This window comes from Dermacentor variabilis, chromosome 5 (genome assembly GCF_050947875.1).
Source record: "Dermacentor variabilis isolate Ectoservices chromosome 5, ASM5094787v1, whole genome shotgun sequence".
Taxonomy (NCBI): Eukaryota; Metazoa; Arthropoda; class Arachnida; order Ixodida; family Ixodidae; genus Dermacentor; species Dermacentor variabilis.
The window spans coordinates 108,367,849-108,380,270 of NC_134572.1; the positions used below are offsets into that span (position 1 = coordinate 108,367,849).

At 47.6% G+C, this 12,422-nt stretch overlaps 1 protein-coding gene across 8 annotated transcripts in view; it reads right to left on the bottom strand.

Moving 5' to 3' along the window:
* The window catches only part of GluClalpha (glycine receptor alpha 1), a 381,181-nt gene that overhangs the window by 88,149 nt on the left and 280,610 nt on the right, over nt 1–12,422 (bottom strand). For 5 of the 8 annotated variants that reach the window (XM_075693269.1, XM_075693265.1, XM_075693264.1 and 2 more), the window contains one exon: nt 1,179–1,283. The exons of 2 other annotated variants lie outside the window; for them this stretch is intronic. In XM_075693269.1, the coding sequence (XP_075549384.1) occupies nt 1,179–1,283 (105 nt within the window). Of the gene's footprint in view, nt 1–1,178; nt 1,284–12,422 lie in introns of those variants that run through there. One more of the 8 variants, XM_075693270.1, reaches the window with a different exon arrangement.

Sequence of the window (12,422 nt, forward strand, 5' to 3'; positions counted from 1 at the left end):
TTGTTCATGCCGCTACGACTTTCATTTCGTGAATGTAGGTTACTTGAAAGCTCCTATTGCGTATAGAATTACGGAACGTTACAGTTTAAGTGAACGTCGCGAGCACATAATTTGCGTCGCACACGCATTTTCTTGGCAATATCTTCCATTTTGTTGCTAAGCCACTCATTTTCTCGCGTTCAACTGACGCTACGCACCAGGTGAGAGGTTGTCGTCGAGGCAAGATTTTCCGAAGATAAGTGCCATACCGACAACGTCCTTGCTGAGGGCCTCTGGCAATCCGTTGCAGCGCTTGAGAGAGCAAACGCGCTGAGGGTTTGTGTCACCTGACAAGCTAGGCGACTGCCCATAACCCCTTCAGCGAACAAGAGGACGTTGAATGAACGTATAAGCCGTCGCGCGGTTGCATTCTGCCTGTGACGCGCACATCGAAGTGGCCAGAACTGGCCAGCCTATCGCTGGAATTAATTTCTTTGTGTGCCTCTGCGTCTCTTCCTACAGACCACAACGAGAGCGCCGGAGAGCTACGCTTCCGAATGCACTAGCATTCTATATCGGAAGTATAGCTCCCTTCTTAGGACGCCTTTATGTGGTTAAAGGGGCAACTGCTTATCGCGCCTTTCATTGTTCAGCAAAGTCGACCGCTTTGATGTAGAGTAGCATACGTGCTATAACGATTTACATCGTCTTACAGCCTAGGTAATAATCAGATTCGCGGTGACATATGTGGCGTAGGCATCGGTAAAGGGGAGTTGCTTCAAGTACTGCCCAACAGGAAACGTGTTTGAGTAGCCACTTCCTAGCGACCGACAGTGTAGCCCATACCCACAAGCAAGCTGCAGCGTAAGACACGAATGCACTTCGGAGCGCACTGGCGCGCTCCAGTCGTAGATGGCGAGGTCTGTACGCCTCCGCAAGCGCCTAAGGCTGCCTACACAAGAACACACCACCATATCACGCTGGTGATTAAGGTTTAGCATCCAGGGCTACAATAAAGTGCCGGAGATATGAATAGTGGTAAACACTTAGAGGGATTCTACTCTAATCCATGCTTTTTATTTCTCTACGGGATGAACAGGCACGTCACACTACACGAGCGTCAGAGCAGCAAGGCAGGCAAGAGAAGAGAGAGAGAGAGAGAGAGAAATAAAGAAGAGAGATAGAGGGAGATACGTAACTCTTTATCTTGGTAGCGGGAACTTTGCTGTTTCCTCAGGAGCATCGCGGCCGCGACCGGAACGCCCCCCTGGCCACGGGTCGGTGGCGTAGGCAGCGTTTCGGCCCTGCGCCGAAGACAGGAGAGACGGTGGTGTGGAAACCACGCGGCTGTCCAGCGAACTAACTTGCCACAGCAACAGCCTGCGCCAACGCCGCTTAGGTGGCACCACAGAGTTACCTACTAAAATCGCTAGAGGGAACTGTGGCGCTGTGATCGTTCAGCTAGCATGGAAATTATGGTTAGCCGATGGATTTGTCCGATTTCCAGGCTCATGGCTTCAAAAGTTTTTGCCGCTTTATTTACAGCGCTCTATACACCTTTATCGACCTGAATTTTGAAGCAATCCTACATTTACAAACGCAAGTGGGCAATAAGACTCTGCGCACATGCATAGTTATTTGCGAAGTCTTGCTTTTATAACGCAATACTTCGCTAAAGATGAACAATTTTCAAAACGTCAAAGCCGCTCGCTTGAAACCGCAAGTACGAAGTTTCGGCGAATCCGTGTCCTAGCCATAATTTCCATGCTGGCTGTACCACCGTGCTTGCAGGGCCTGTAGAAACCAGCGCCCTCTAGTAATCCTTGTAGAAAATTTTACGAGTTCCACAAGGCATCGCGCTTCACCCGTGATGTTGTTTATCGCTGAAGTTAACGAAATGAACCACTTTAATGCGCCGTCAAACTCTCCCCCTTTTCTTTTTCTTCCATTTTCGAGAAGCGCTAACAAAGTTGAACAGTTACTGGGTGAGGGTGAAGCACACGAGCACTGCGCCACTAAGCGCGGCACCGACTTGAAACCTCTTCGAGGAATAGGTGGCGTTGTTTCACTCGCTGCGTTTGCAACGGCGAGGCTAGGAACAACGATGCCACCTTGAAGTTTCAGACTTCGAAGTTTAGTCTACGCAAGTTGATTCTCGCCGTTTCGAAGTGCTGCGAAATATTCGACGGGCAACGCCTTCATCAACTAAACTGAGGACTCAGCTGCTGTGCCTATGCCGCATCACGTGATAGTTTTTAAGTGTTAAATAGCAGCGACAGCGTGGTCGTTCAATAGCAGGGCGAAATAATGTTTGGACTAAAGACAGCGCGTTAAGTGCATTTTTTTTCAGGAGTGCCTAAATACTTCAAAATTTGTGTACTGATAATCGCTCTTCAACACCCTTCAGTGGTAATTGAAAAAAAATAATAGGTTACTTTCACATGAATCGTCCTCTTGAATAAATACATGCACATTAAGGGCAAATTACACAGGAGTAATATAGGATACCTGGCAGCTCCATGAAATGGCTGTTGTGCCTAAATTGCCACAAAAGCGTCTGGAAACTACAAAACTGCACAATGTATTAAAGCGGCGGCAAACCGGTATTCAAGCTTCGTACACAATCAAAATTACTTGAACACCATAGCCATTTCCAGATAGACTTTGTGTGCAAATTAATATGACCAACACAACATTATGACGTAAATGTGCGCCCAAAATAAACTCCTGAAGTAAATAGAAATCTACTGACAATACACTGATGGAGGCGAAGCATGTTGCATGACTTGATGCTTTCGTTAAGCTCTCGTTGATTCGTACGAATAAAAAATGTTTCGTTGACTCAGCGTGCTTGACATACTTACTTAAACAATCCAATTTAAGTAATGCTTCCGAATAACTAGTCATTAACTCTATACTGTGGTCTTCCAGGGGGTCACAATCTCATATATATCACCGTTTATGCCTGAAATGCCAGTGAAAAAATTATTTTTGGTACAGTGGAAAGTGAATATAAAGCACTGCAGTGGAAAACAAGTTCTAGAGTTTGCCACACCATCATTGCAGCAAAATATATTGACAAATTATATGAACGCGTCACAAGCGTTGGACAGCACAAAGGCGTCGTGTCTGCTTGCTTATAATTCTTACAGGCGTTCTTCAAGGAGAACAACAATAGTGCGTTTTTTTATGGATCAGCCTGTACATTAGGCGCGAATTTAGTTCCCCTCACGTACGCAGGCCGGCAAACTCAATCGTGATTCGACTCACTCGCGCTCACTCGTGCACAGACTCACACCAACCCATGAGTATGAACCCATGAAATTTTGACCAGTCTGAGTCCGAGATGTATTCTAAACAAAAATGCATTTCTGTCAGCGAGTTTGAGTGATGCAGTAGAACTTGCTCTTGGGCAAGTTGGTTCTTGCTGAGTTCTCACTTAGTGCATTTCGGCCGTGACATCGGGGGTGCGCGCGTTTCTATTACATTTTGTGTGCGTGCTTCTTGCGACGATTATGTCGCTCAGCGAGTCTGAGTGAGTTCCGTTTATTTTCCCGGACCTAGGCTTACGGATTACTTTTGAAGTAATCCAGACTTCTGATAACCATATTTGTCTCGTTCTTAAGGCTGGTTGAAGGCCGTGTAGACAGCACACGCTTTACGCGACAGCTGTTTATTTTGCTGCTGTGGCATCAATAATGTTCAACACACTGCACTGTGTGCGTTGACGAAAACGTAGGAACAGCCCTCCGCCTGTCGGTGTATATTTTTCTGAGCGCCTTTTTTTTTCTCTGCCTGTGCTCCACGTATCAGCAGTCATCATAATAAGAAGCTCCGCTGCATGACAAATATATGCCAGAAAAATCTCGAGTGTGTTTAGAAAAAGTTTATTTCGACGAAAGACGATAGGAACACTGAGTCACAATCACGGCACAATTCTACCAGGACGATAACATATGAGAAAATCTCGAGTTAGCGCTGCCGTAGGTCGGCCACACCTACCGCATATTGTCATGACTAAACGCTAGCAAGAGAACAGAAGAAAACAAATAGCAGGACACGAGCAGCGACCACGCTCCCTTTGAAAGAAGACGAACTTGGCGCGTCGGCTCTTGTGGCCTCTGAATACAGAGTTGGTTTTTTTTTCATCGCATCCTGGTCCTGTGTCCTGTTTTTTTGACGTCACGACAATATTCGCAAGCCTCCTACATGATTGTCACAAACAACTCGTCTAAGAGAAAAGTCTTCAAAAGAAGCATCGCAATAATCAAGACTCTAAGATGCCGTAAGGCAATCATAGCTTAACAGGATGACTGAACTAAATGACAGAGAAGCTTACTGAGAGGTGACAGGGCAATCGGAGAAGAATGCCTGTACGGTAGACGCCAGACTAAATAGGAGGAAAAGACCAACGAGATTGGTAACACGTAAAAACGGGCAATAATCTAATCAAACTAGTCCAGTCTTGGAGGTGGTGTTTCATAGAAATTTCTTCTCGAACAATAAAAAAAATAAAATTGCTTCGCAGCTATCAGAACTTTCACGCAAGGTTTCAGGTGACACGATGAATTCGCGCGGCGTACCACATTTCGGCATAGCCAGACACCTACACCTTTTTAACGAACTTCATCGGACGTTTTTCATAGTCTCATCCACAAGAAATGAAAATCGTAAGGCAAGAAACAGCACGCGAAAGCATTGCGCACTCTCGGAGTCAACGGTCTGATGTGATTAACGCTGACTTTCAGTTGCGCAGGAAAGCCCACGTTGGAGTCCCATCCCTTTAAACTTTACTACTGCAAGGAAAACCTTAGAGATCAGCACGCTAAAGTCGAGCGTTGATCGTGATAGGGGATTGTGAGTCGCAAGCTGTCGTCACTTGTGCTACAGGAAGTCGTCGGTAGCGTTCGACGACATCTGTGTGACTGGCTCGACAAGTGCACTACGAAAAGCTTTTACGTAAGAGCAAGCGAGACGTCTCGCGGCCTATTTGCGGCAGGTAAGTCAGTGAAAGGTAATCTCTCTACGACTTACGTCAAACAGAAAGCCAAGAACAGATTTGTTCTTGGACTCCCAACTTCGATCAACTATCTTATAAATAACCGAACGCCTACGTCCTCGTTTCTGCATGCAGTGTTTTGATTGGCTGTTGAGTGCGAGAAGCATGCAGTGTCTCGTGGCTAACGTTATCCAAGCTCTTATCCAAGCGTTATCCAAGTTTAGAAAAAAAGAACATGCGAGGTACAATTATGAAGCCTGTGGCGTTCTGTCGTCAGAGGTGTGACGACCGAACAATATGGGTCTTGCAGGGGTACCTTGCATCGTATATTATATATATATATATATATATATATATATATATATATATATATATATATATATATATATATATATATATATATATATATATATATATATATATATATATATCGTTGAAAAGCTTGGTTAACGTTAGCTATAGCTAACGTGTCCATATAAGGTGTCCTATAGGACACCTTACATGGCCAACTGCATGTAGAACAGCATGTATCATGATTGCGGCTGCAAGCATGAATGATAGGGTCTGTCTTTACAGTATGGCTTCTGTGGAAATGGCTACATAGTTCTTGTGGAATCTTTAGCCTTTTACAGAAGCAATTAGCTTGCGTGCCTGTTCTCAGAGCTCATCAGCCCAGAAAGGCACGCGAGCTGTTTTACAACACGTGAAGGCGACAGACTTGAGTGCCAGCCTGTAGACACATTGCGCCTGGCTTAGTGCATGTGAACAAACTCGTGCCTTCTACTTCTCTTTTTCTTACACTCCTCCTCCCCATGTGTTGCGTATCAGACTGTACAAAAACTAGCTAAAATTAAATTATGGGGTGTTACGTGCCTAAACCGCGATCTGATCATGAGGTATGCCGTAGTGGGGCACCCTGGGTTAATTTTGACCACTTACACCCATCTAAGTACACGGGTGTTTTTGCATTTCGTCCCCATCAAAATACGGCCGCCGTCGCCGGGATTGGATCCCGCGACCTCCCGTGCTTAGCAGCGCAACACTAAAGCTACTAAAAGCAACTCCAGCGGATAAATATATATAATGTCACGTTGTATAGTTACGGTGAATAATAAAGCTGCAAATCTGTGAATGTCGAAACTAACTTTTATTGGGCGAACATGTGCCCACAAAAGCAAGTTACACTGAAAGCACAGCGATAGCGGTGAGCACGGTCGGTGATCGTCGAAATCGAATCTGCCCAATCTGCCCGTCAAGCGCATCGGCTCAGAGTCATCGAAGGTTCCAGAGCAATTGCTGGTGCCCGCATGTCTTCCAGAAAGTTTTCCACAATTCGCGTCGCACATGCAATCAGATTACGCAACCTTCGGTGACAACAGACAGCAAATACAACAATCGACAACATTCGAGAAACTTTCGATACATGCGGGCGCGTCCCGCGCTGAGCGATGATATTTGTTAGACCGTGAAAAGCGGTCACCCGAAAAAGATAAACAAGTACGCGTGTCAATGTTTAACCTCCCTCCCTTTCATTTCTTCTGTCTCTCTCTTAGCGAAAGTGCTTTAGCCTAACTACTTGAACGACGTGTAATAGGCTTACAGGCTCCGTAACGGCAGACTTCGAGAAATGCACAAAAATGAGCCCCGCTACGGGGTGCGCTAGCGCAGGTCTCAGACGCACCGTACGGGCTGCAAATATTTTACCAAGAGTTTACCAAATCGTGCCTTATTGCAGATGCAAAGGTGGTGCAGCGTGTACCAATGCTGGAGCGTGTCATCACAAGAAATGTTTTTGTGCACCACGTTGTTTGCGCGCACAGAAATCACACCTCCAAATTCAGTTGATCAATCGAACTATGGCGCCCACTGCCTCTTCACTCAAGAAAGAGCCACGCGTTACAAGCACTTCTACTTACGCGAAATTAACCTCGGTAGGTGCGGTGTTGCGAACGCCCGGATAGAATTAAGCTGCCTGCTTTATGATTAGGTACATTACGAGCCTGACTTCATGAGCATTGTTCACTGAAAGCGCGGGAAATGCTTGTTTCGTCTTTCGTAAAAGGCCGTATATGATAAATGAAATGCGAGAACGTTGCCATTACTGCTGCCGAAACGAGTGGGTGTAAAACCTCTCGCATAAGTTATTTCGGATAGGATTCGGCAGGGTCGCTTGAGACCGCTCACGTGTGGGAACGCGAAAGCATTATAGTACCTTTGGTGAACAGTTTTTTTTTTTGCCGCACGTTCCTTTTCCACGCAAGCTTTCGTCTGCGTTCTCACTGCACATCGATAAGGCCAAATCAAAACGCGGCAAGCGTCTCAACACGCTGGCCTGCCCGGGAGGTGTCCTTAACTTGAAGGACCGTTCAGTGGCGTTCAATTGGCATTAATGCTTTTAAAGCGAAGCTGTTTATATACGCAAACCTTGTGCCGTCGTTGTCGAACTTCGCTAAAACTGTCGTCAACAGCAATGGCTTGTGCATCGTCGTCTTATTCCACAGCTGACTCATTGGCGCCTCTCTGCGCTACAGCGCGAAAGCGGCCGTGCCGTGGCACTCCTCCCGCATTCGTCGTCGTCTTCCACAGCTGGCTCCGTTGCCGCTCATCATTCCAGCGTAGAATTTCACCTATCTTCTGTCGTCGGGGGGGAGGAGGGGGGAGTTTACGGGGGTATGAGCCATTGATTGTTTCACGTGGTGGATAGATTTCATTTTGGAGCAATTTAGAAGAATCGCAAGCAGCAATGCCGGGCGGATGCTGCTAACCACGCCACCGAGCAAACTCGAGACATCGAACGCAAGCGACAACGGCGGACTGCGAGCACACCATCACTGACGTCGTTCTCTCCGTCGAAGCCGAACGTGCACGTAACCTCATTGAGAAACACGAAGATGTCATTGGTCAAACCAATCCAGCCAATCGCCAAACGATTGCAGTGCCCGCATCTCGAGTGGTGGATCTTGGACCATCCCGGCTACAACTGTGGGAAGACCACGAGTAGTGCGTACTCGTGAGGAAGAACCTGCCTACCGCGTGCGTCAGCGAGAGTTGGCTCGTGAACGGGCTCGTCGTCGTAGGGCCGATCCCGAGAACCGAAGCTCAACGCCAGCGCAACACAGCTTCACTGTTCGACCATCTTCACGGGCTGCAAAGAGGCGGTGATATTTAGTTTGGGTGGCCCACCCTCAAAATTGACTTTGCTCGTTTCGAGCACATGACCAAGTGAAAAGTATCACGTGGAAGGGTCATACTGCTTTGACATTCCATGCACGTAAGGATACTGAAGTGAGTAACTTTTTCGGTACGATCGTTCGGTGGCGACGCCGACGCCACCGTATTTTCGTGTAACGGAGCATATAATGCATAAGGACTGAAAAGCGGGTGAGTCCTTTTAAATGTGAAAGCATATAATGCTTTCGCATTAAAAGTGGAATGTAGTGGACCGCTTGTTCATTCTTTCTTCAAGTTTTAATGTGCGTATTTACTGTCCGCATCAGCAGAAATAAAACCGGTATACTACAAGGCTTAGGCTTAAACGAAACATAAAGAGGGAAAGACAAAGTACAATGAAACGAAGAAAAGCAGGAATTCACCACGAGAATGCTTCGTACCAAAGCCGTCGGCGTAGCAGCCGAAACTATTCAACCTGCTGGGTTCTACTAACCACGTCTGATTCGTTGCTCCTTGGCGTGCCATGTTTAACGCTCATGGAGCCATGTATTCAACCAGCGTGAGTTATAGGGACACGCGAAAACGAGAGCAAAGCAGAATGAAATAAAAGGAATGATGCGTGGCCAAGGTTCGTCGTTTGTGAATGGCTCGGTGCTTATCTCAAAGGGCATAAATTCCCGATAGCGAACGCGGTGGCAGTTATCGAGTGAAGCTTTTGTTATCGGTGCAGCTGAAGAGAAACGCGCCCGCTCGTTCGCTGCAGGCGTTGTAGCACCGGGCCGGGTAGACGATCGGGAGTGAAAGGGTGCGGGGGGGGGGGGGGGGGGTAGGGTGGACTGCCGATTGTGAGGCATAGAGAACAGTGTAAGGAGAACGCTGAATGTGCAATGCCGGTCAGCCGCCGGACCCCTCGAGCAGGGAAGATTTATTGACCAATGCCGGTGAAGGAGAAAGCGAACCGAAGCCCTTCGTCTGCATTGGCAGCGAATCGGCATTCGTCCCGAAAAAAAAAGTTGTGCCTTTCCTTTTCACGTTGGCCTGCTTGGAATCGCCCAGTCACCACTGGTCACAGAAAAAAATACGGCAGGTGCTTAGTACGGCGTTTCTCAACCTCCTGGGCCAAATTAGTGCTCGTGAGAGAAAAAAAATAGCGGAATATTGGCATTGCGCTTATGTAAAAGAATCAAGATAGAAAAAAAGAAAGAACTCCCAGACTTGATTACGGTTTCGGTAATGCCAGTAGTCCGTTCTGCCTTACAATGTGAGAGCAATAGCCCGTGCACCATATGGAGCGAGCGAGCGAAAGAGAGGTAAATGAAACGTAGGGAAGTGAACTAGGACTCTTTTCGGTTGTCTACCCTGTACTATAGGAAACACGGAGAGGTGAGGAAAATATTTAGAAAAGGAGTCCCCGACTAATGAAAATTATCAGCGCTGTGTCACAGGCGGTCCCTCAGTTCCGTTGCCTTCAGCAATCACAGCGGCGATTTTGTGGCCTTCTGCAGGTAGTATGCGCGAGACCGTGGTCCCAAGTTCTTGCCAAACAATAAATGTCTTACGTCTAGCTGTTTTAGAGTGGTGTGGATGGTAAGCCTTACTTCTTCAAAGAATGGACAATAGGATAGAAGGGATTCTAAAGTTTCTTCGTGAAGACAGGCATTGCGTCGGCGTTAGCGGTCATTCCTGTCAGGAATGGATATGCATTGGTGAAAGTAACGCAGAGGCGTAAGCGACAGAGTTGCTTCACTACGGGGAAGACCACGTGACTGGCGTAGTTGCATAGAATGGTCGAGTGAATGCAAATGATGGTGCCTGAAATAACGTGCTTGCCGCTTCTTCATATCTCAAGTCATGTGGCAGCCTGCTAAGGAGAGAAAAAGAGATAAAACAATGAAAGGCGGGGAGATTTACCAGACAAACATCCGATTCGCTTCACAGTTAAAAAGAATGCGCTAAGACATTCTCTGAGCTAAGGCTGTAATCAGGTGGAATCGTAAATGTATGTAAGGTATTACGTACATCTAACAGAAACTAAAACCGGCCACGACAACAATTTGTTGCATCGGCCTTCTCACTTCTACAGACTCGTCGATTGACCTTTCCGGTGCGGATTCTGTGAATCTTTCGAAATTCTAGTCTGTGTCCAGGGGTCTGACCTTTTCGACACACCTTAGCTAAATGTCAGAGTACGCGATCGTGTACGTTTCGTGCACGTGCTTGAGTATGTGCTATACATTTCGTGCATGATCCACATTACCTGCGATATTGCACTCAAGGCATAAGGCGGAATACCCCTGCTGTGACCATAAAAGAATATCTATCTGTCTCCCCCTTTTTAAAAAAATTTTCGACGCGCCTACAGTGTGCGTCATAAGTGCCCCTGCCGACAGCTTAAGCCCTAGTGGCTCCGTATCTCTTCACAGGGCGTTGCTCTCTTCGGACCATGCTGGCGACATCTTTTGTCTTTCCTTGGGAAAGGGCCTTCAATCATACTTATTTCGCCCGCTCGCTTGGGCACCCTTCTCCGGGGAAAGAGGCGCCATCTTTCACGCGTCTGGCGTCACCCCATCGGCACGAAGATCGCAGCATTCGCATAAGCCGAAGCGTGCGCTGCCAGCCGTTTCGCCTGCCGCCTTCGCTTCGACAGCCCACTTATAACAACGGCCGCGCCTGAGGAGAGCGACTCGGCGATTTTCGGCCTCTCTGTGACGTGACCGGGTCCGCAAGAACACCGGCGCGTAGCCGGCGCGGGGAAACACACACACACACACACACACACACACACACACACACACACACACACACACACACACACACACACACACACACACACACACAGACGCGCGCGCGCGCGCGCGCACGCACGCACGCACGCACAAAAAAGAAAGAAAGAAACGTTTGCCTTCGAAGTCGAACGGGCGACACTTTTCCGTCGCACGCTCATCCATCGTAGGCCGCGAATCTTTGCAGCCAAAACTGTCACCCGCTCGCGACGCTTATCGTATTTTCGCATCGCCGCCTTCAACTGCTGCGTCGGCAAGCAGTCGTGTCTGCGGCAATGTATTCAGTTGCATTTTGTTCAACTGAATTGCTAGAAGACCGCTTTCGCTAATTACTGTAATTGGAAGGGTGGCGGCTGACAATTGAAAATAAAAGGAAATAAAAGAAAGGAAAGAATGAAGGAAGAAAGGAAGGGCAGAAAGAAAGGAAGACGCCTCGTCGGAAAAGCTTATTGAATAGCGCGAACAGGAGAAACAATTACAAGGTTTGCTGAATACCGATGTGTAGAATAACTGACCCACAGCGGCGGATAAACGATAACGGCATGTTGCTTTGTTTGTCAGCACGAGATCGACTATCTGACTTCCAGCTCTTCTGGTCGCATCATTTTGGGAGCAGAGTGATTCGACCTTGTCACCTAGATTCGCTGACGCTCGTTAAAACGAATACCAATCAAATTCGCTTTCTCTCTAATACACACTGCCATCTTCCTCTCTCTTATCGTTACGTCTGTTATTCTCAGTTCCATCCCTCGTTTCGTGGTGCTACTTGCTTCGTCAGTTTCTTTGTCACCCTCCATCTTTCGACGTTGTATAGTAACTGGGCCCTGACTTGCGACTTCGCCTGCCAACCGCACTTTCCCGTCGTGAAGCATTTTCAATGCGCAGCCTGCTGTTCAGCGTCGCACGCTTATTCGGTCCTCGTCGAAATGGCCAACAGCGCCGCATGCTACTCTAGCGGATGTAATGAAACGACATAAATGGTTTCTGTGCCCCTGTCCAACTTTTGACTCTCCACAATATGCTCTACTTGATAGTTAGTCTAAGTTGCTTAGACGACGGACAGTCTTCGGAACTAAAGATTCTGGGACCTTGACCAAAGAACTCAAGCATATGCACAAGGCCACCAAATCGCTAATGCGCTTCTTGAAGGCAACGGTGCAAAGAGCGGTTATGACTTTACGCGAGTGAGCATTCATCTGCGGGTGTGCGCACTCTATCCCCCCTTTCTTTCTTCTAATTCTTCGTTTTCCTTTTCCCGCGTGCAGGGTAGCCAACCGGGTACGACCATGATAGACCTCCCAGCTTTTCTTTCTTTCTCCGCGTTTCAGCGCCACAGGTCAGCACTGGTCGAATGCACTGACTTCCTCAAGGATATCAGTGAGCTTCCGTTCAAGATGTCCGAGTTTTCTTCAATCCAGACTCCCTGTGGGCACTTGGCCTAGATAAAAAGTACTCCTGCACGGCTTCGACAGCATGGCAGCCGGTCACGA